We start from the raw sequence: 25,886 nt of genomic DNA on the forward strand, positions 1-25,886 counted from the left end.
CTTATTAATAACTTTTACTAAAATTAACTTAGAACTGTAGTGTTTCACTAAAGTTAGGTATTGGGGTACATAACAAACCCTCAAAATTTGAGACCGATCCATTAATTAGTTTAAAAGTTATTCTATTTGTTTATCCCAGAGACCTTTGTTTTGCAATAACAAATGACAGAAAATGAAGATAGGACAATTCTGCGTACCTATGCCAAATGAAAGTAGAAAAGTGATACTATCAAAATGTATTAATAAAAGATAAAAAATTATCTAATATAGTAAAAAATCCTAGTTTATAAACATTTAGAATAACTTTAAAAATATTGTCCGTAGAAAACATCTTTTTACAGATTCGAAAATGTGATATTTTACTCGAATTTTTAAAAATGTAGTTCAAATGGTTACTAGTCATAGTAAGTGAAGGGGGAGCTACTGCTTTGATTGCACTGAATTGTTAATAATTAAAAAACGGACACGAACTCTAGGCAGGAAACATGTAGGTTTTCATCCTATAGGTCAACAATAACTAAAAAAGTTGTCAGCTACCCGACAAATGCATGAGTCGAGAACTAAAAAAGCAACTTAAAATTACTATCATTTTCTATATCTTGGGATCTACTCACGGGATTTTGATCTTTTTTCTTATAATTTGTATGTACTTTTGTGTACATTGCAAATATGCAATTTGTCTAGACATTTATTAATTAATAAACAGTCTAAGGGGGAGGGGTGGTAAAAAGGCCTACTTTATTCAGACGGACTTACCATTTTATGTATTTTGTCCCGTAGAACACGAATTTTTTGGTTAACAGTTGATCCGGATGTCGATAGGATTGTGATAAACAAAGAACTTGAGGAATTACATAACAGCGATTCTTAGCAAAACAAACTTTTTTTCTATTTTTTGGGTCATTCTAAGCAAAAAAAGTTGTTACCAGTTTTTTCGTAGGATGCATAGTTTTCGAGATAAACGCGGTTGAACTTTCAAAATATCGAAAAATTACAATTTTTTAACCCAAATAACTTATAATTAAAAAATAAAATGGCAATTCTGCTTACCGCATTTCAAAGTACATGTCAAATTATACCGGTTTTGATTATTTGCATTGCTAAAAATTAACTTTTTGATTGTTAAACAAAGCTATAAACACATAGTGCTTGAGTAATGTTTTCAATGTCTCGTTTAAAATCGAACGAGTAGGCGCGCCTACAAACAGGTAATTTCTAAGTATCATGAGTTAAACCGCATGGATTGGGCACAGGTCAAAACGTTCAAACATACTTATAATAGTAATATGTAACATTACGCCGGATGTAAAATAAAGAATATTTTTAACACATTTCCAAACATTATTTGTAGAACCAACCATCTTATTTAAATAAAAAATTCTGCTTGCATTTTTTTTTCGCAAAAATGGTACATGTTTGAAGGGCGGCTACTAGAGAATTGCCTAGGGCGTCATTTGACCTAAACGCGCCCCTGATATGACCGATACTAGAAATTATGAAATCGATTTATCTCTGGAATATAATTAAACGTACAATTTTCGTTTTTCTAAATAGTTTTTTTTTATTTTTTTTTTAAATTTAAAAAACGAAAAATTTTCAAATCGATTTTTCTAGAAAACAGTGTATCCTATCGACTTAAAACAAGAGTACCTTTTAGTACAGGTATTGGGTATAATACCTCACAATTTAATAATCCAGAGTCAAAAATGCTTAAAAGTTAAAGACAAAAAAGTTATACGATAAAGTAACCGTTGCCGTACCCAAAACGGACGCCTATGACCGGTACTAGAAATTTGCAATGGATGGAATCGATTTATCTCTGGAAGATAAATATGCATACCAATTTTTGTTTTTTTAAATAGAAGCGTTCCGGAGCTATTTACGAAAAACTAATTACCAGACGCCATCTTCAAATAGCTCTAGCTCCCTTAGGAAGCGTTTTCGGACTAAGTGAATTGGGTTAAATTGTCTTAAAATTATCTGAGGAATCTCCTGTATTCGTTTGTCGGTAGAGTTTCTGGACACCCCGTATAGTATCGCATGTAGGGGGTGTGTGATACTGGCGAGAACTACCGTGCTCTGGGATTAGTTTTTTTTAATTACGAAGCTTGTTTAATTATGAAATTGTAGATATTTGGACTTAACTCCTTTGAAATGTGAACCTATAGAAGAATTATGAGGGTTTCCTGGGTAGATAGAGTTACGAATATTGAAAAGAATAGGTAAAGAGAAGGAAGTTGAACTTACAATTAAAGAAAGAAAACTACAGTATCTCAGACATGTGATGCGGGGCGAGAAGTATGGCATCCTACGACTCATAATACAAGGAAAGATAGATGGCAAACGAAGCATCGGAAGAAGACGAATTTCATGGCTGAAGAACCTGAGAGAATGGTTTGGATGTAGCTCAAAACAACTATTTAGAGCTACTGCCTCAAAAATTAAAATAACTATGATGATTGCCAACCTCCGTAGCGGAGATGACACCTGAAGAAGAAAAAGAGAAGATATTTGGAGCGTGACTAGGTAATAAATTACTCAGTCTGTAAATAAGTCACGAATTGATTCAATTTGAAAAAAAAAAGTATGTTTTCGAATGACAAAATACCGCTCTGGTATGTGTAGAAAATATCTAAGAATATAAAAATACAAACCTTTTGAATTTGAATCTTCCTGTTCCTAGTCGAAGAAACTACATTCGGGGTTGTAGTTGTCATTGTTGGCCTCAAAGTAATAGCATGAGACCTATGTCCATGCCTGTGGTGATTAGTAATATCTATAGACGGTGCTGTTGTAATTTCGGCCGCTGGAGAAGTAGCTGATACATTTTCAAAATCATTAGTATAACCAGATGTACCATAAGATGTAGCATATGTAGAAGTCGTTTCTGTCGTAGTTCTTATCGGTTTTGGTTCTGTTGGTAGAGTAACAGGCTTTCTTCTACGCTTCTTGCTGCTAATTTTAGTACCAATGGGCATTGGTCTAAAGATTCCAGGGTTATTGGAAACTTCTACATGTAAGTTATTTTTTTGGAAAGTTAAATCATTAAAAGCGTTAAGTTCGGTACCATTTCCTTTGTCAGTGTCATCTAAAGGTCTTGTATTCTTCAAATGACGTCTGATTTCTTTGAGGGTTTCTAATTTATGCTTTAAATCTTGAATTTCGTTTTCTACTCGATGTCGTGAACGTCTCCATGTTTTTTTGTCTTTATAAATCACAGTTGAACAATTTATTTTTCCTTTCTGGACAAAGCATGCTGGAGTTCCGATGGAGTTGGTGTCGAGGTTAACTTTTAAGGAAGGATCATTAGCTAGGGTTGCGTTTTGGAGCTAAAATAGAATAGCGTTATTATTAGACATATTAGTACAAATACAAAATAACTCAATTTAGAATTTTTAAATAATACAAAATAAGTGCCATCGAACGATGGCACCGTTACGCCGGCAATTACGTGAATATGAAATCCATTTAAACGGCGAAAAAGATGATGCTCACAATAGTTCAGAGTTCAAATATTGAACTAGTGTAATCTTTTAATTGTCAATTCCTGCCGATCCAGCGCCAAACTGTGAAAAGTGAAAAAAAAAATATAATAAATGTATTAAATTTAAGTCTTACCCTTAGTCCATGTATCTGATCTTCTACATCTTCCATAGCATTCTCCAAATGCTCGAGGTTAAGCATGCGTTCCCTTTTAGATAAAATATGTGACTCGTTTGTTTCATCTTCATCGTCATCGTCTTCGAAGATTACTTCTTCCAATGTTGTATCTCTCTTTATTCTGCTGCTGCTACTAGGTCTGGAATACCTACTCCTTGATATACTCTGTAACTAAACAGTTTAAGTAATTTTAGGAATAGAAAAGGGAATTTATAATACACAGTTTTAATACACTGGGGTGCAAAATTAACCGGACACTCAGATTTTTGCTAAAAACTGGCATTTAAAAAAGTTGAAGATGTTCCCAGTTGTATATCAATGCTAAACAAAATTTAAACGTCAAATTTATTACAACTCAAGAATGTTACACAGAAATGAGAATAAAAAATTCAAAAAAATTGAAAATCTGCAAAGAAACAAAAACTAATTTTTTTTATGAAAAACGATATTTAGTAGAGTCTATTAATCTCATTCGTTGCAAACTGCTTGCTCCAAATCATTCATGATTTTAAACTCACCATGTTTACGTCGAATACCTCGTCCCAGAATATCCGATGCATGCTCTATTGGTTTTAAGTCTTGACTCCTTGAGGGCCATGGTGACAAACGAATCCCAACTTCATCCAACTAATTCCGTGTTATCACAAACCATACATACTCATAGACGTTTCACGGCCATGTTAATCTTTCGGATCGAATTAACGCCATCTCTTGATTGGAATGGGAACTAAATTGACAAATTTTAGTTACGTGGGAATTTCAAATTATAAATTTTGCGGGATTTTTGATGAAATTTCGCAGGAAATTAAAACAACAGAAAGACAATTCAATGTTTTATTCAATGTTTTACTGAAAACTTCAAATATTCCAATTTGTTTTCAAAATGCTATAAACACTACTGCCATGTGTCACGTGAAAGCACTGATGTGTAATATTGAGTTGAATGAAAATTTTTGAAATAATCTTGTAGGATGATTGTTTAGATAAATACCTTATAATCTTTCACAAACTTCCAAAAATATATAGGCCCGAAATGTTGATGACACACTTGTATATTGGAATAAACTGTTTCAGGATCTATTATATTGTTTTTTTAAATGTGGAGATACACAACACGGGATGATCAATGTAAACTAAAAATTCTACTCACAAAAACGGAGAGGAGGTTAATACAATTGATTAAAATTGTGATTAAATCTAATTAAAAACGTAACACCACTATAATAAAATATTTAAGCCACAAACTGTAAAATAAAAAGTAAATAACAAATTAATTTAATTGTCAACTGTCAGTTGTTAAATATGACAAGAGAATTGACTGACAGCGACATCTCTGGATTGGAATGGTAACTAATTTGCTGTCTTGACCTTGACAATTTACGTGAAACGTCTATAAGTATGTATGGTTTGTGCGTGTTATTATATTGTAGCATTATATTGCATCAGATGAAAGTTGTCTGCAACAAATGGGGCAAATGGCACTTCATTCCCAACATTACTCAATATACCGTTGACCGTTCAAATTACTCCCTTGAGTTGTAACAAGTTCTGTAAAAGCCTCTAGGGAAATGCCTGCCTACACCGTTATACCACTTCCACCAAATTGAACTCTCGAAGTAAAACAACATTGCTGATAACGTTCACCAGCTCTTCTCCAAATCCTAGGTCGTCCATCTGATGAGTATGTGTTAAATTTTAAATGTGAAAAGGACAGCACTCCAATCGTCAATACCCCAATTAAGGTATTCGCAAGCGAAGTGTCAACGTTGCCTCCGGTGATCTGCTGTTAATAGAGGTCCCGTGACAGGTATTCTGGACCTGAATCCGTATCCATATTTAAGCGTCTTCGAACGGTATAAATGCAAACTGTGTCTCTGTGTACATAGTGCAACCGATATACCCCAGGCTGTGGGTGAAAAAACGTGATATAATTCAGGAATTTTTGAAACCTATCAGGTGTTGTAAAGGACGATGCCAGGAATAACTTCTACTAAAATGTAACCAAAAATATTGTGCGCTTTTTTTTAAATTCGATTTTCATTTGTTAAATTTGCAATTTTTATTGATTTTTAATTTTGTAGCTTAGGATATTGATTTTAGAGAAAAACTTTTTAATAGAATGTTGTAGGAAATTAAAAAACCTACAATTTGAGCTATGGTAAGTTTAATTTCGTTAATTGGTTATTGCAAAACAGCCTGCGAAAAGTCCAAAATGGCCGTTTTTTACAATTGCATTATTTATTGTACAAATAATTTTTTTTATTTTTTAAAGCTTTAAAATAAAGATCTTTCAATTCCAAACATAAAAAAAAATTTAAAGCCAGATTAACGAATTTGTTGCTTAGATATTATAAATTGTTTATCCCAAGAGGTAAAATGTCGAAGGCTATAACTTTTTGAAAAAAAATCGTAGAAAGTTGGTGAAACATCCAATCTCCTTCGAAAGAGTTATATTTTCATATTCTGATGTAAATAAATGCGTAAAACATTTTTAAACCTCTAATTTTTGGATTTGAAAATAAGGGGGCAAATTTCGTTATAAACATTTAGAGCTGAAGCGGCCGTGTACATCCTATGAGTTTTTAACTTACATATTATTGTTGCTAAAGATGAAATGAAGATTTATAAAAAAATAAAAAATTTCTACGACCAACTGAAGCCGAGATAATTTTTGGGTTTGAAAATAAGGGGGCAAATTTCGTTATACACATTTAGAGCTGAAGCGGCCCTGTATATCTTATGAGTTTCTAACTTACAGATTATTGTTGCTAAAGACGAAACGAAGATTTATAAAAAAATTAAAATTTTCTACAACCAACTGAAGCCGAGATAATTGTTTTTTTTTTTCTTAAACCATAGTGCCTTTATTTATAACAATTAAGACATTATTTTACAGTCATTGACTAAAGAAAGACTTATGTTATCTTAAAATAAAAATTATTATAAAATATAATCACATTTAATTATTTAAAATTATTTTTTAAATCGGTGCTTTTGCAAGCGGCCGAATTTTGCAAATCGCCCGGCTCGCTTCAAATCCGCGCGCTCGGAAAATTTTTACGTAACTTGTATTAAATGACAGAAAACAATTTAATAATATTACCATTATAATATACAGTCTATTTACCACTGTATTTGTTTTTCTTAATAAACTTTTATATGTGAAATCCAAAAAGAATAGTCACTACAAGAAGAAAAAGTTTTATATTGTATATTATAGTAAGAAGTAACATTATTATTATTATATTTATATAACAATGAAAAAATTAAAAATATAGTTATATATTTCATATATATGTATCATTTTTGTAATATTATTTCTTCAGAAATGAAATTTAACATATAAAAGTTTATCAAGAAAAACAAATACAGTGGTAAATAGATTGTATATTATAACGGTAATATTATTAAAATGTTTTTTGTCAAAATTTAATACAAGTTACGTAAAAATTTTCCGACCGCGCGGATTTGAAGCGAGCCGGGCGATTTGCAAAATTCGGCCGCTCGCAAAAGCACCGATTTTAAAAATAATTTTTAATAATTAAATGTAATTATATTTTATAATAATTTTTATTTTAAGATAATATGTCTTTCTTTAGTCAATGACTGTAAAATAATTTCTTAATTGTTATAAATAAAGTCACTACGACTTAAGAAAAAGAAAACAATTATCTCGGCTTCAGTTGGTTGTAGAAAATTTTTATTTTTTTATAAATCTTCGTTTTGTCTTCGGCAACAATAATCTGTAAGTTAGAAACTCATAGGATGTACAGGGCCGCTTCAGCTCTAAATGTTTATAACGAAATTTGCCCCCTTATTTGCAAACCCAAAAATTATCTCGGCTTCAGTTGGTTGTAGAAATTTTTTATTTTTTTATAAATCTTTGTTTCATCTTTAGCAACAATAATCTGTAAGTTAAAAACTCATAGGATGTACAGGGCCGGTTCAGCTCTAAATGTTTATAACGAAATTTGCCCCCTTACTTTCAAACCCAAAAATTAGAGGTTTAAAAATGTTTTACGCATTTTTTACATCAGAATATGAAAATATAAATCTTTCGAAAGAGATTAGATGATTCAATAACTTTCTACGATTTTTTTTCAAAAAGTTATAGCCTTCGACATTTGACCTCTTGTGATAAACAATTTATAATATCTAAGCAACAAATTCGTTAATCTGGTTTTACAATTTTTTTTATGTTTGGAATTGACAGATCTTCATTTTAAAGCTTTAAAAAATAAAAAAAAAATATTTGTATAATAAATAATGCAATTGTAAAAAACGGCCATTTTGGACATTTCGCAGGCTGTTTTGCAATAACCAATTAACGAAATTAAACTTACCACAGCTCAAATTGTAGGTTTTTTAATTTACTACAACTTTATATTAAAAAGTGTTTCTCTAAAATCAATATCCTAAGCTACAAAATTAAAAATCAATAAAAATTGCAAATTTAACAAATGAAAATCGCAATTAAAAAAAAAGTGCACAATATTTTTGGTTACATTTTAGTAGAAGTTATTCCTGGCATCGTCCTTTACAACACCTGATAGGTTTCAAAAATTCCTGAATTATATCCTGAAATCGACCTATTTTTCACCCACAGCCTGGGGTAATATGTGAAACAATTGTGCATTTAATGATAGAAGTATATAATTGGGATCACTTATACTACACATAAAGGTTCAAATTTAGATATGAGGCCATGAGGCCATCTCAAATTTTGCCTTTTACAAAAATGGCGGGTATTCAAAATGGCGACTATACATATATGACTAATAGCACGATAACTTTTGAACCAGACGTCAGATTTCAACCAAATTTAGTATATAGGTTTTTTTATGTATAATATCGAGGGCTTGAACCGGAAGAATCGGTTTACCTGAAGTTGTGTTTATCCTGGTTTTTATGTAAAAATATGTTGTTTTTTTTTCAATTCTTTCACCCTGTATGTATTAATTTTTCGAAAAGTTAATACCGCCATTGTAAAGAGCGTAAAAATAGTTTTAAGGGAATATTTTGAGCTTTTTAGTTATGTTAATTACCATTTAATAAATGCATAACGGAATCTTCACATGTACTTATGTGCGGCAGATTCGTGCAAATATTATAAGAATTATTGTGCATTTAATGGTAGAAACATATAATTTGGACCATAAACACTACACATATAAAGGTTCAAATTTAGATATGAGGCCATCTCATTTTTTGTTTCTTTTACAAAAATGGCAGGCATTCAAAATGACGACTATACATATGTGACTAAAAGCACGATAACTTATGAACCAAAAAGATTTCAACCAAATTTGGTATATAGGTTATTTTTTGATGTATAAGATCGAGGTCTTGAACCGGAAGAATCGGTTTACCAGAAGTTGGCTTATTACTGTTTTTTTTTATGAAAAATATGTTGTTTATTTTTCAATTCTTTCACCCTGTATATATAAATTTTTCAAAAAGGTAATACCGCCATTGAAAAGTGTGTAAAAATAATTTTTAGGAAATATTTTGAACTTTTTAGTTATGTTAATTACCATTTAATAAATGTATAACGTATATTCACATGTACCTATGGGCGGCAGATTAATTTTGAATGCCCGCCATTTTGTAAAAGACGAAATCTGATATGGTCTCACATCTAAATTTGAATCTTTGTATGCCTAGTATGTGTGGTCCAAATTATATGCTTTTACCATTAAATGCACAATAATTCTTATGTTAGGTTAGTTCTAGCATCAGTTTCAAACGGTTTGAAACCATCAGCGAATAGTGGAACAGCGCGAGTAGAGGGGATAGCACTGGTAACTGTATTATGTTCTCTCACTGACCAATTGTTTGCTGACGGTTTCTGACTAGTTTGACTGTTTGCTAGAACAAACCTATTGTTATTTGCACGAATCTGCCGCACATAGGTACCTACATGTGAAGATACGATATGCATTTATTGAATGGTAATTAAGATAACTAATGAGTTCAAAATATTTTTACCCTCTTTTCAACGCCGGTGTTACCTTTTTGAAAAATTAATATATACAGGGTGAAAAAATTGAAAAAATAAACAAGATATTTTTACAAAAAGATCAGGAAAAACACAACTTCTGGTAAACCGATTCTTCCGGTTCAAGAGCTCGATCTTATACATTAAAAAAGAACATATATACCAAATTTGGTTGAAATCGGACTGTTCGTTCAAAAGTTATCGTGCTATTAGTCACATATGTATGTCACCATTTTGAATGCCCGCCTTTTTTGTAAAAGGCAAAATCTGAGATGGCCTCATATCTAAATTTAAATTTTTGTATGTGTAGTATATGTGGTAAAAATTATATGCTTCTACCAATAAATGCACAATTTATAATATTTGCACGAATCTGCCGCACATAGGTACATGTGAAGATAAGTTATGAATTTATTACATGGTAATTAACATTACTAAAAAGTTTAAAATATTTCCTAAAAAATATTTTTACGCTCTTTGCAATGCCAGTATTACCTTTTTGAAAAATTACAGGGTGCAAGAATTGAAAAAAAAAACAACATATTTTTACATAAAAAATCAGGAAAAACACAACTTCTGGTAAACCGATTCTGCCGGTTCAGGAGCTCGATCTTATACATAAAAAAAAGAACCCATATATCAAATTTGGTTGAAGCCGGACTTGAATTTTCGTTTAAAAGTTATCGTGCTATTAGTCACGCATGTATCGTCGCCATTTTGAATGCCCTCCATTTTTGTAAAAGGTAAAATTTGAGATGGCCTCATATCTAATTTTGAACCTTTATATGTGTAGTATACGTGGTCCAAATTATATGCTTCTATCATTAAATGCACAATTCTTATAATATTTGCACGAATCTGCCGCACTATCATACTTTTAATCGTTGAGTAAGTACTGGTGCTGATAATGTGAAATCGCGTATCGCTTGCAATCTAAGAAAGCGATCTTCGACTTAACTTCGTCTTCCCTGGTTCTTCGTCTACCTTGACGTGGCCTCCTGGTGTATTGATCTCTTTCTCGAAATGTTTGTATTGCATTAAACATTATACTTCGAAAAATACCTCAAGCGATTGCGATGTAACGAATGCTCCGCCCAGCATACTGTAAAGCAACAGCTTGTGCTACTTCTTCTGATGTCATAATTTTTTAATACAAGTGTTAAACAAGAGATAACACAAAAACCTACAGCCGGACTTATAACCACGTACAATACTACACTATCCTTAAATTAATGCTGTTTCATTTAAGCCACTACGTCACATTAATAACGAAACGTTTGTGTAGAAATGTTGTTAGCAGAAAAAACGTTATCGCTAATAAGACATAAAATAGAATTCAAACAAATAAATTTGAAAATTAAACAACTTTTGTACTAAAAAATACCAGAAAAACAAAAAAATCTGAGTGTCTAGTTAATTTTGCACCCCAGTGTACATCAATAAATTTATTTGAAATTTCAAAGGAATCCCAGGCCTATTTTCACCATTTACTGCTAACAAGCTAATTTTTCGTGAATAGCTTCATTTTGACTAGACGCCCAACTTTTTTGCTTACAACAATAATTGTTGGGGGATATTTTCAGAGTTATGGGGGAAAATAATGACAGTTGATTGACCGCACGAAAAAATTGTAATGAAAGAAATTATAGAATTAGACTACCTTTGAAGATTGGTAGCAATTTTTTTAATATCTTTTTATTGGCGTAAGGCTAGGTAAGCTGTTTTATCTTTTGCAGCCGAATTGAAATAAAAATTTAGTTTCATTTTGATTTTGTGCATTTAAACTGATTTTCCAAAGGCGATTTCTCAAAACTTACTCCTAGTGGCATACATTCCTTTAACGCCAAAGCCTTATATTAATTAAATTCTAAATATATTAGGATAGGTCCAATAAAATAAAATGCATGTGAAAGCCAATCATACCAAGGAGGCTTTAACTCGGTCAGCTGGCAATATATGTTCTTTCTCTATACTATACTTCTATCTCTCTACAGAGATACTCATGGATTTAACATGATGCTGATGTTAAACATTTCAGATCACCTTATTTTCTTACGGTGCATATCCGTTCGGGATGTTGGTGATCAATGACTATGCTAACTTTTCCTGCAACTATTCGGAATAGTCCGGTTCTAGACGTATTGAACCACTTTCTCAGGTTTTGAAGTCAAGATATTCTTCTCCCTGGTTCTTTCAAATATGAGAAGAAGAATGAGTTACAACAAGCCATATCTATCTTCCTGAAGAATGAGTTACAACAAGCCATATCTATGTTCATTTCTGATAACATGGCCAAGATATTCTAAATGGACAGCCTAAGTCTGACGTCACAAATGTCACAAAATTGGGAGGAGCTTATATTGGCTCCAAACAATTTTGCTTGTAACCTTAAATGGTCATAAGGAATTTTTCTTTTATGTGCTATGTGTGGCAAAATAAGACTTCATTTAGGTATTTCGTTAAAGAAACGTGTTAATTAAGAGATTTTTATTCGTTTTTGCTCAGGTGGTTTTTATTCCTTAGTGATTGAAAATAAACATAACCTCAAAACTGTTTACATTCTAATCATTGCATTAAATTAACTCACCTGGGCAAAAACGAATAAAAATCTCTTAATTGGCACGTTTCTTTAACTAAATACCTAAATGAAAAGTCTTATTTTGTCACACAAACCACGTAAACAATAAATTAAAAATTCCTTATGAGTGTTTAACATTATAAACAGAATTGTTTGGAGCCAAATATAAGCTCCTCCCAAGTTTGTGACGTCAAGACTTAGGCTGTCCATTGCGCTCTTTGATTGTGTTAATTATCTCGCATTTCTTGATTATTCTACGTATGGACCTCAACATTAGTCACAAGTTCCGCTCATGAACTTTTAAGATGCGTCCTGTAACACATCCTAAAGGTCTCGATTTTCCTAAATAAGTTTCAGAAAGTGTCCAGACCTTTACTACGTATAATAACGTAGAAAATACATAGCATCTGATGATAGAGACTTTCGTACCAGATCACCTGGTATCTCTTGTGACCAAGTATATTAATTAATGAAGCCCAATTTAGCTGTATTAACTTAATAACATTTTATTTATATTAACCCCGGGAGTGTTGGGCATTTAAAAAAATATCTCAAAGATTTTGTCCTTAACGTTGTTCTGAAGCAATTTTCTTGTGGCATTTTTTTAGTATTGATGGGAAATAAGCCACAATTTTACTAAAATATCTGGGTCAGATATGGGACCTCCGACAGTAGTCAAACTTCCTAATATAACATAAGCATGATAAGCACTATCAACTCAATATAATTTACACAATATTTTTACACCTGAACATATTTTACAAAAAACTTACTGGCAATTTTTTATATACAAGACCATTAGGGGTAAAACAGGCACATTTCCTGTAGGCCTTATTGGAAGGTAAAGGAATCATATATTGTCCCTGAGTATTTTGCGGCACTAATTTGCATTTCCTCCTTCTCCATCGTCCAGCCTCGTTCTCACAGTACCATCGTTGACCTCTTTGGCAAGGCAGTCTCATTTCCGGCCTTAGGCATTCAACAGCCAATCGCTCAACTTTAGACGGAGGCAGAACTGGAACGAGTCTATTGTCTAGCTGTCGATCTCCTGAAAAACACAAAATGTATTATAATTGGTTAAATACGACATATAGATATCAACAGAAAAGAGATTTTCTGTACCAACTGTTACAAGGTACTAAGGTATTAAGGTACTAAGGTAAGGGTAGAATTCTAAAATAAAACTTCTTACGTTTGCGAAACAGTAAAACTTCTTAAAATGCAGTACCATTGCGAAAGATCCAATTAGATACAAGCTCATGGTAGAGGAAAAACTCATAGAACAGCTAAGTGTAGTTATCATGACCCAGCCAGAGGCCTAAGAGGACAAATAAAGAAGGCCACAGTCATGTACGGATGTCATAAACGTCGATAAGTACCTCATCCCACAACAAGGAGGATTCAGACCCGGCAAATCTTGCACCGGTCAAGTCCTCGTACTAACAGAACCCATTGAAGAGGGCTTTGAGGAAAAACTTATATCAGGGACTGCTTTCGTAGATTTGACAGCGGCCTATGACACAGTAGGGCACAAAACATTGCTCCGCAAATTTTACTACACTCTCAATGACTACCATTTGGGTAAGGTCGTATATTCCTTACTGCAAAACAGACGTTTTTCCGTTGTGCTGGAGGGTTGTGCTTTTGTATGGTGTGGAGACATGGACTCTTAATAAACAATGCCTCAATAAATTAGAAGCATTTGACATGTGGACGTGTCGAAGAATGCTGAGAATCTCCTGGACAGACAGAATAACCAATGAGGAAGTACTAAGGAGAATACAGAACAGCAGGGAGATACTGGTCAATCAATACTGATCAATACTTGGGTCATATAACACGTGGTAGCCGATATGAACTCCTAAAATTAATTGTGTAGGGAAAGATTCAAGGAAGGCGCAGCATAGGTACGAGAAAAATGTCCTGGCTGTGAAATCTCAAAGAATGGTTTGGATGCAGCTCAACTGAACTCTTTCGGGCTGTAGTGTCAAAAGCGAGAATAGCAAAGATGATTGCCAACCTTCGTCACGGAGATGGCACGTGAAGAAGAAGACGGGGAAGTGTTTTAGCACCAATGCTTTTCAACATACCTATACACAAACGACCAACCTACGCCGACTGAAACCAAGCATTTCCTCTATGCTGACGGTCTCGCAATATGTGCTCAAGAAACTAGCTTTGAAGAAGTGGAGGAGAAACTGGAAATTGCCTTAAAAACAATGACAGAGTACTATATGCAGAATTCGTTGAGACCCAATCCCTCTAAAACTCAAGACTGCGCTTTCCACCTTCGCTCAAAGGAAGCCAACCGAAAACTCCAAATTTTGTGGAATGGTAATACACTAGAACACACAGACCAACCTATATATCTTGGAGTAGCTCTGGACCGGTCCCTCACCTACAGACAACATTGCATAAAACGAGAGGGAAAGTAACAACTATTTACGAACAGCATACTCAGAAAGCTAACGGGAAGTAAATGGGGTGCATGTCCTGGCGTCTTAAGAACAACGGCACAGGCATTGTGTTTCTCAACTGCTGAATATACGTGCCCCGTTTGGAGCACATCTGTCCACGCTAAACAAGTTGATACTGCGCTAAATGAGACATGCAGGATAGTAACGGGGTGCATGAAACCAACGCCACTCTCAAATCTGTATAAAGCAGCGGGTTTTGCAGAACCCTTAAGACGCAGAGACGTTGCAGAGCATATAGAGAAAATTAAACAGATTGAGGACGAGCGGCATGCCCTATACAAAGCTCGAACACCACGAAAGCGGCTAAAATCCAGGAAAAGCTTCCTTGGAACAGTGAAGGATGAACTGCCCAAGTACTTTCCTCTTCCTCAGGTTCAATGGACCGCTCAGTCTCTAGACTTTAAAACGTAGAAAACTGTGAATATGGTAAGAACGAGGGTTTCTCCAGTAAAATCAAACCTGGTAAAATGGGTGAAAATAGACCAAGATGGTGTGAACTGTGGCTGTGGAGAAAGACATGGAACATCTTCTTACATGCAGAAACTGTCCTCATTACCCTCGGAAGATTTGTGCCTCGCCAACAAAAATGGAACCGACGTAACCCGATACTGGGCCGAAATTTTATGAATGGCATGTCCTGACACGATAAAGTAAAGTAAGTTTGTCCGGATGTTTGAGAGATGTGGTCTGGAATAACCCACATATGAAAATGGACAGCAAAGTTAGAATTTATAAAACTTGCATCGGATCTGTTACGACGTATGGTTATTGAATCAACACAAGACACCAATAAAACCAAAAGCATGCTACGAACAGCCGAAATGAAGACACTAAGAGCAATTGCAGGGAAGACAAGAAGGGATAGAATACGAAACAACATCATCAGGGAACAATGTGGCGTGCAAAATGTAGTAAGATGGAGTAGGCAAAGACGAAGAGGATGGTTCAGTCATGTAAAAAGAATGGAGGAGCACAGACTACCAAGAATTGCGCTAGAAGGAATATCAGCTGGCAAGTGTCCATCGGGGAGACCACCAAAACGATGGAGAGATAGCTGTCAGTCTACCTTTCTAAAAATACTTCAACGTCGGAATTAACAGATCGACAGATCTACAACAAGTATAAGAATAAGAAGACTTTTTATGATTGTGTTTTAATGAAAAATAGAAGGATATTAAGTGATGAAATGGTTGTCTACCAGGTCCTCTCCAAACTCTCACTCTTCTTGAATCAGGATTAAAAAAAAATCCTAGCTGCATTTTAAATAGAACAGAACTTCATTCTTGTGAGCCTCAATGCACATGTTGTTGTGCCAACTTTAATCTGAATCCACGATTTCTAAGACGTGACATGGGAGTGTCTGATATGCAGGTTAGCTTCATGTTATTTATCGGTTATTTTCACATAACATGTAGTAATGTGGATATTTTCTAAGGACACACAGACGACCTTGACGACGACCTCCAGTCTTTGTAGTACATGGTAGCACATAAAAAAGTTTTTATTGAAAAAGTGAAATAATAGTGGTGTTCCTTGGACATTTATGATGTGTGATCTACATCAATAACAATCCACATCAACCAAAGAAATGATAATGCATAATAATCAATTTTACACAAACCTACTTCTATTACTTTTGGTTAATTTCTAAGCTACAGCAATATCTGATGTTACATTATTTAACTAAATATACACCCTAATAACTACATCTAATCGCTTATCTGTTACACCATTAAAGTGTTATGGTCTAAATAATATAATAAAAAGCATTAAATTACATACCATCATCCATTCGTGAAAGTGCCAGTTCTACATTATCCAAATTTGTCTGCTCTTCTAGATCTACTTCTTCTTCTGTAGAATTTTCAACACCATCTTCATCTATACCATCATCATCATCTATATCAGAAATCAACGATGATGCGTCTTCTGATGATTCAAATATTCGCTGCGATTCCGTAGTTTGTACACTGGCCATGTTTTGAACAGTTGAAGACAAGTCTGAATAATTATAATCCGGGAAACTAGTAGTCAGTGGCGTGTCTGATGTAATATTGAAAGATGTCGGAGTTGGAGTATTTCGATGCTTGTTTCTTTCCGAATGCGGCACTTCCCTTCTTCCAGAACTATACATATGAAAAGAATTAATTAGAAGTATTTTAGTCCATTAAAATGTTACATTTAGGTTGCATTTCCTAGAGGAGTCAATTTTATTTTTTTAATGTGTAGGGGGTTCAGTAGAAGCTTAAGTTCAAGTTTTTGGGGTCGCCACCCTTGTCCCCCGGCCGCCATATTAGAAAAGTGGTGCAAAGGGCTTTCGCGCTCTATCTTCTAAACTAGCAATCCTACAGAAAATTTAATTAAACATAAAATGTAGCAAATTTAATTTTCCACAATTGTATATCTCTTACTATTTATCGTCAATTGACCAACAAAAAAGTTATAAATAAAAATATGAGAAAATTTTGTAAGACGTTTCCTTTTGGAGGGTATAACTTTTTTTCCGTTCATTTTACAATAAAATAACATCATAGCGATTTTGTAGAGGACTTTTCAATGAACAATTTTCGCTATAAAGTTGTTTAATTTTATTTATTATCTAGGTTTTACAGCGCTCCAATCTTGACCGGATTCTCGAATTCTCATAGGAATACAATAAAAAAAATACTTTTCTATCTATATATTAGTCGAGTGGCAGCAATCGTTATGCCGACCACGAAAATCAAATTTAAGATGAAGGACCAATTTTGGTCTATTTTTATGTTTTCGAGGTCGCTGAATCCGAATATGAAGTTTATTTTTATGTAGATTTAGTGGAACATGTTCAAAAATCAAATTTTATACAAAAATGCCAAAAATCAATTTTGATGATTTTTCAAATTTACCTCGCTGTATCTTTGGTCGCTGTAAATATTTTCTTTTGAAAATTTTACTATTTAATCTCTGAAGTACAGTGGAACCCCGATAAGTCGGCCCCCGATAACCCGGAACTCCGGCTAACCCGGACCGATTTTTATCAGACAAACATTTCAACAATAAAAATGTATTGCTGTTACAAAATCTCGTGAACCTAATTCATTCATTTGGTGACGTCAATATACGAACGAAACGATTGATGAATCCGACATTACTGAAAATATCAGGGTGCAGATGGGACCCTGTCGCGCAATTCGCAGCAAATAAAATAGTCGTATGTTTTTGGCTTCATTTTATTTCGGTTATACATACGCATTTTCAAGGTTCACGAGGTTTTGTACCAACTCTATGTAATATAATATTTGAGAGATAATGGAACCGGATTGAACTAAATATACCATAGTAAAAATTACTCATGGTAATGGTACACCACATTCATTGTCGAAAACAACAGGCACCTGTATTATCCTTTATTTTTTTGAAACTGTCTGTGTTAGCATTGTTTAGAAAAGACTATTAAAATTCTTTTTTTAACAATGGTCTTAGTCATCACTGTTATTAAATAACATAACATCAGAGACGGTATTGTGTGTAGTAAAGTCGTATTAGTTCGCTTCCGTTTTGTAATCGTTGGTAAATTTATTCAGATTTTGTGTTTGCGTGTCTTTTGTCTATAAGGGCAACAAAACGTAAAAATGTTGTAGTGACAATGGAAAAGAAACTAGAAGCATTAAGTAGAATTGATAAAGGTGAATCTTGCAGCATTATATTATGGTGTCGGTACATCTACAGTATCGGATTGGAAGAAAAATAGAACTAAAATCGAAGAATTTTTTTTTTCAAAATGATAAAAGACAGTTTAATCGGTGCAAAGCTAATAAAGCTAAGAATGAGACTTTTGACGACGCTTTGTATGTGTGGTTTTGTGTGGAATGCGAACGTGGTTTACCAGTGTCTGTGTGACAATTATAACGGAGTTTATCTGTAAGCATACCATATTTTATTAATTTTTACCATTTTCTCCGGCTAACCCGGATTTTCGATAACCCGGATCGGCCGCGGTCCCAATTAATCCGAGTTAACGGGGTTCCACTGTATGTAGATAACAATGAGATTTGTCCTAAATATTTAAACACATTAAAAAAGAGTTGTTAGTTTTTAAACATTTTGTCATCATATTTCGTTAGTTTCATGTTTACTTAAAAAAGTTGAGTGACAAATTTTTTAGTTTATAATTTTAACCAACACAACAATAAAATATAATTCATAAAGAAGTTTTTGGGAAAACTTTAAGTCAAAATATACAATAGGAAAAAAGTTATGTTGCTTCATAAACAAGCGGCACACCCCAAAAAACGCTTATGTTTCGAGATCCTGACCACGGTGTGGTGAATGGCTAATTTTGATCATACTTTATGATTTTGATAACAAAAATTCGTTTTTTGCTCTTATTAAGGATTTTGCAATATGCGGTTGCGTCATTCTTCTTCTGAACCGGCGAATTTGTCCTCAAACAACTTCTTGGGCCGTTTTTATATATGCTTAGGGTTATAAGTTTTATAGTGGGGAGAAAGGTCAAAAACAGATTAATAATAGCATAGGAATGATAAAATCGTAATAAATTGTATGAATAAAAAATAAATATAGATAGAAAAGTAAGCCTAACTTTTGTTTTTATTATATCCATATGAGCATTCGAGAATCTGGTCAAGTTTGGAGCGCTGTAAAACCTATATAAATAAATAGAATTAAACAAATTTATAGTGGAAATTGTTCGCTGAAAAACCCTCTACAAAATTGCTGTAATGTTATTTTATTTTAAAATGAACTGAAAAAAAGTTATAACCTCCAAAAGGAATCTTGTTAAAATTTTTTTACATATTTTTGTTTATATCTTTTTTGTTGGTCACTTGACGATAAAAAGTAATAGAAGTAAAATTGTAGAAAATTTAATTTGCTACATTTTATGTTTAATTAGATTTTCCGTAGGGTTGGTAGTTTACGAGATATAGCGCGAAACCCCTTTGCACACTATTTCCTAGATGGCGGCCGGGGGACAAGGATGGCGACCCCAAAAACTTGAACTTAAGCTTATACTGATCCCCCCTACATATTAAAGAAATAAAATTGACTCCTCTAACAAATGCAAGCTACGGCTTAAAAAATGTAACATTTTAATGGAGTATTTTATATTAAAAACGTCGATTTAAAATATCATTAACGCTTTGGAATCACATATCAAAAACATCACAAGACCTTTTCATCCTTCTATTATTTTAATTGCATAAAAATATATTTACCTCTCTATTAGGAAAGTGTCAGGCCACTTAAATTTCTTCCTTTTGGCATTATGGAACAGAGGTAATACTGATCGTCCATCCATGTGTGGAGGAGGTTCCACTCCAGCCATGTCTAAAAACGTTGGAGCTAAATCTATATTGAGAACGATATCGTTGACGACTGTTCCCGGTTCAACTCCAGGACCTCTGACGAGGAACGGAACTCTGACGTCGAACTCGAAGGGAAAACTCTTACCCTACAAAAATAAATTATTATTATATATCTCTTGTATATTTTACCTTGTTTATAGCGTAAGTTAATGACGTTATAATAGAGGCTATAGAAGAAATCCAGAGGATACCCTGCCAAAAGACATCACATAACACAGGAATAAGTCTTTAACTACACGCATTGATGGAAGAGAGGAGAAAAATGCAAACCATGAACTTAGAGAGATGAGTAAAATAATACAAAAATCTATTAGAAAGGACAACCGAAAACATAAAATTGAACAAATTCAACAAACAATTAAAGATAACAAGAGCCTCAAATAAGATATAAAGATGGAAATATCATTACCAACAGAGATGAATTACTAAGAGTAGTAGAAGAGTTCTATACAGAACTATACAAAAACCATGATCAGCAACTAGAAGATTCAGGAAAAAGAAATAAAGCTCCGGGAGAAAACAATATCGTTATAGAAGCCTTACAGATTGGAGGAGACAGACTTTTAAAGAACATAAAGCGACTTATAATTTAGATTTTGGTAATAGTTCTTACTTGCATAATGATTTTTTCGCAATTGAATCAATAGATTACAATGATTTTAAAGAAGCTGTAGAAAAAATTAAAGCCAAAGAAAGCGGCGGGTACTGACGGTATTCCACCTTATATATTAAAAGGTTGTAGTGAGTGGTTGATTGAACCGATGGTACATATTTTTAATAGCATAGTTAATTCTAAAGTCTTTCCTACAATTTGGAAAACTGCAGTTACTACACCAATACAGAAATCTGGAACATTACAAAACATTGAAAACTACAGACCTATAGCAATAATGCTCCCGCCAAACTTTTGGAACAGATTATACATAACAAGTTATATTCATATATAGAAAAGTACATAATGTCTCAACAGTACGGTTTTGTGCTAAACAAGTAAGTAAATACAAATTTATTTATTTTTGCAGACCAGGTTGCTGACACATTAAGCACTAAATTGCAACTTGATACGATATACACGGATTTTAGAAAAGCTTTTGACCGCGTTAATCATGATGTGTTACTAAAAAAGTTAAGTACTTATGGCTTGCCTAATAATTTTATTGAACTCATCAAAAGTTATCTGGAAAACAGACGTTTTATAGTTCGACATAAAGGTAATGTATCAGGAAAGTTTTACGCCAATTCCGGAGTTCCTCAGGGTTCAAATTTAGGACCTCTTCTCTTTATTATATTCATTAACGACCTTCCTTCTATTTGTAAATATACTGAGTGTCTTTTATTTGCAGATGATTTAAAAATGTACAAAATTATTCAGTCAGTACGTGATTGTATTAAGTTACAGAGATACATTGATAGTATTTACGAATGGAGTATAGTTAATAAGTTAGAGTTTAATATTAATAAATGCAAAGTTATGACGATAACTCGGTTACAAGAACCAGTTATTTTTGATTATGAGATGGGAGGTCAAGCGCGGCTCCTCCTTAGGGTCAATTGGTCAATGACCCCCCTAAAATAATCTCATAAAAATACCAATTTTATTAAAAATATCTTTTATCTAAAACTTCACTCTGAAATATAAAATTCTCTCTCAGCAGTCTGCATTGGCAAAACAAATATAATAGATATAATAACGTCGCGCCTCGCGCTATACACAAGCCCGTGGCTGGGCCGTATTTTAAATTGTCTATATACAGTTCTTATGGCTTATGGACAAATGCATGTAAAATAGAAAAGAGACGGCAGATAGCAATTTCGTGGGCGAGAGTGGGAGTGACCTTTCCGTCGTATACCTCTAGTAGAGTCGACGGCCTCACGTTTAGTTAGTTACCGTCTGCTGACCGCACTTCACGGCAGGTCTATATCGATCGCGGCGTATTTGCGTAATTTATTTTGTTTTGTTGGATTTTTTTGTGATTGTAACAAAAACAAGATGAGTGTTGTTGACGAAATAATTGCCTTAAAATCTGCTGGAACACTAAATTATGAACGGCGGCTTGAGAAAAAAGAAAGTGGTCGACCAAAACCAAACATGAATTTAAAACAAACAACAAAGGATAGGGGTAAGGACATTCAAAGATATTTTAAAGAATCAATGTACAATTTGTGTGATTGGATTTGTGGCTGCAGTGTGAGAAATGCATTTTTTTGCTATCCGTGTTTACTGTTTTCGAATGACGCTGTATGGGCGAAAAATGGAGTAACTGACATTAAGCATTTAAAAGTGAAAATTACAAAACATGCCTCTTCAACTACTCATATAAATTCATCAATGAGTTACGCAAGTTTAGGACGTGTTAACATAAGACAGCAACTTGATAGTGTATATCGTAAATCTGTGCATGACTTTAATGAATTGGTATCTAAAAATAGGTATATTTTAAACAAACTAATCGACTGTGTAAAATTTTGTGGAGTTTTCGAAATTGCATTGCGCGGTCATGACGAAAGTGACAGCTCCAATAATCGTGGAATTTTTCTGGGCCTTATCGATTTTGTTTCTGAACTGGATTTAATGTTTAAAGAACACATTGAAAAAAGTACAGTATTTAAAGGAACATCGAAAACAATTCAGAACGATATTTTAGAATCAATGTTAGCCATTGTGCATACTCATATCATGAAGGAGATTGGCCAGACAAATTTTGTGGCCATTCAAGTAGATGAGACCACAGACAGCTCCAATAAAACGCAGATGATTATCATATTGCGATATGTATTAACTGGTATTGTACATGAAAGATTTTGGAAATTTGTTAACCCCCTAGGTACTACAGCACAACATTTAACTAATGTAATATTGGAAGAACTTCAATTATTAAAAATTAATGAAGCACCTGAAAAATTGATTGCCCAAAGTTACGATGGTGCATCAGTCATGAGCGGTAAACTGGGAGGAGTACAAACAAAAATTAAAGAAATATACCCAAATGCACACTTCATTCACTGCTATGCCCATCAATTTAATCTTATCCTCCAAAAAGCGGCGAGTCAACACAAACCGATAAAAATATTTTTTGCAAATTTACACGGATTTTCGTCCTTTTTCGGCCGATCTCCAAAACGTACGATGGTTCTGGATAGAGTGGTTAAAGTAAGGCTACCTAAAGCTGCGCCTACTCGATGGGCTTTCAATACAAAATGTGTTGAAATTGTATACACTTATAAAGATGATTTAAAATCTTGCTTAGAGGAAATTATTGATGAGGAGCAAGATGGTAACAATATAAATCAAGCAACTGGTTTAAAAAGACATTTGGAAGATGAGCATTTTTTATTTTGGTTAAATTTTTTCCATAAAATAATGCCCCATGTTGATATATTGTTTAAACAATTGCAAATGCGAGACATTGATGTTATATCTGTCAAAAATTGTATCCTGTCTTTTAACAACAATATCCAAATAATTAGAAATACTATTTTGGAATCAGAAGTACCAAGCACATCAACAGCAAAAAAAAGAAAAACTACTGCAGAGGATCCAAAGCGACGAACTGCACTTGAAATTTGTGATATTATTATATCTGAAATAAATCACAGGTTTAGTTTCAATGATCATCTCATGATTTCACAGTTATTCTACATAGAGAAATTTGAAGCATACACTACCAACTTTCCGCAAAATATTTTAAAAATGGTGACGGCTAATTATCCCACAGTGAATATTTCCAAACTAAAATCGGAACTTGAAGTCTTATATTGTCGTGAGGATTTTCGCAATAGTGCTGGTGCAGTAGCCATACTTCAGCTTTTTATTAACATGAATTTGTCTGAAACATTTTCTGAAGCAGTGAAGTTATTAAATATTTTGTGCACACTCCCTATGACAACCGTGGAAAGTGAGAGATGTTTTTCTACTTTAAAAAGAGTAAAAACATTCCTGCGTAATACGATGGGACAACCTAGACTTAGTGCCTTGTCTATGCTGAGCATCGAGAAAACGCTTGTCAAGAGCATTCCAAATTTCAATGAGAAGGTCATAGACTATTTTGCAGAACTAAAGGATAGAAGAATTGACTTAAAATATAAAAATATTTAAAGTAAGTTTCGTTTTAATAAATTTACAATTTATTATACTATAAATATTCCTATCTATATATCAGTCAATAACCTGTTCATACCATTTTTCCTATATTTTTTAAAAGATTTACTCTAAAAAAAGACAAATTTAATTTTCGGAAAACTAGGGTAAATAGTATTGAGTTTTATCTAAGTCTGTATTTTTTATCTAAAATATAAATGCTAAAAGATCTTTTAAATACTTTAAAAAATCAACAGTTTGAAGTTTTCAAACCAAAATGACCCCCCTGAAGATTGACCCACGAGCCGCCGCTGTGGGAGGTGAGAGATTGGCTAGGGTTACTGAAGTAAAAGACTTGGGAGTAACATACAATCAAGTTTTTTCGTTTGGGAAACATATAAATCAATCGATCTCAGCGGCAAACAAATTGTTTGGATTTATTAGAAGACAGAAAATGGCATTTACAAACATTAATACAATAAAATTTCTCTATTTTACTTTAGTGCAACCTAAATTGGAATTTGCAAGCGTAATATGGTTTTGTGAGTATGTATTAACACTTAAAGAATTAGAAAACGTACAAATTAAAGTTCTTCGGTATTTGTATTTTAAAAAACACAAAAAATGGCCTGATTATAATTCTGTTAGGTCAGCTCACTTAAGAAACGAGTTTAAAATATTGTCTCTAGGACAAAGAAGGGACTTAATGGTAATTATGTTTATATACAATATAATTAACAATAAGATTAACAGCCCATATTCTCTGTGTAAAAAATATTCAAGCCTCTACAATGCTGGAAGTGATAATGAGATAATTTGTATAATTTTTATACAACTTAGAAAGTCATCTATTTAAAAATATAGAATTGTAAATGTATATTTTTTTTAGCCATGTAATGAGACATTTAGTCTGTATGGTTAATAAATAAATAAATAAATAAATAAATAAATAAAAGAACTGTTCACTTTATGTCTGCACCAAAGTGAAACACGTATAAGATGACACAGTGCACTTACCATTTTATTACACAAAAAAGGCGATCCAACAGACCTCGAGAATTACCGACCCATAAGCCTATTAAACCACCTCGACAAGTTATTCACAAGAATAATAATAAATAGACTGGAAACAAAATTAGCTTTTTAACAACCTAGAGAACTAGCAGGTTTTAGGAAAAAGTTTGACACTGACTACCACCTCCGCTGCATAAAAGGGATTATAGAAAATCCATCGAATACAAACGACCATTGGTCCTTGCTTTCGTAGAGTTTCGCAAAGCATTGGATACGATAGAAATTATCAGCATAATGCGAGCCTTGGAGGAAAGTCGTATAGATTATCGGTACTATAGTCTAGCCGCTGAAAAGATGGACTGATCACGTGAACGGTACGCACTATTAAACGTTCCTCTCCCGATATCACCACTTTTCCTACGTTTACACCGCTCAACAAAACCGAATTTTAAGCACTGCCTAACGAAATTCACCAGCCAAAGTGCGAAACACAAATAATGACGGTGTAAACAGTTCTTAGAAGGTCTGGCTTCGAACGGCCTGTCGATGCTTGCATCGACTGATCATGCGACCTTGGATTAAATCTTTCAAGCGCCTCCAGTATACAAACTGATAGCGAACATGTTTATATTGTAATGCAACCATGACCGTCCGACTACACAAAGATACCAAATCCATAAAAATCAAAAGAGAAATTAGACAGGGAGACACATTA

At 33.5% G+C, this 25,886-nt stretch overlaps 1 protein-coding gene across 4 annotated transcripts in view; it reads right to left on the reverse strand.

Moving 5' to 3' along the window:
* LOC126881275 (extracellular sulfatase SULF-1 homolog) overlaps positions 1 to 25,886 on the reverse strand; it is a 505,200-nt gene that overhangs the window by 34,069 nt on the left and 445,245 nt on the right. For 3 of the 4 annotated variants that reach the window (XM_050645461.1, XM_050645462.1, XM_050645463.1), the window contains 5 exons: positions 19,930 to 20,165; positions 16,496 to 16,839; positions 13,010 to 13,284; positions 3,619 to 3,831; positions 2,655 to 3,329 (listed from right to left, as the gene is read on the reverse strand). In XM_050645461.1, coding sequence (XP_050501418.1) covers positions 2,655 to 3,329; positions 3,619 to 3,831; positions 13,010 to 13,284; positions 16,496 to 16,839; positions 19,930 to 20,165 — 1,743 coding nt within the window. The remainder of the gene's footprint in view (positions 1 to 2,654; positions 3,330 to 3,618; positions 3,832 to 13,009; positions 13,285 to 16,495; positions 16,840 to 19,929; positions 20,166 to 25,886) is intronic. The other variant, XM_050645464.1, reaches the window with a different exon arrangement.

Source organism: Diabrotica virgifera, chromosome 3 (genome assembly GCF_917563875.1).
Source record: "Diabrotica virgifera virgifera chromosome 3, PGI_DIABVI_V3a".
Taxonomy (NCBI): domain Eukaryota; kingdom Metazoa; phylum Arthropoda; class Insecta; order Coleoptera; family Chrysomelidae; genus Diabrotica; species Diabrotica virgifera.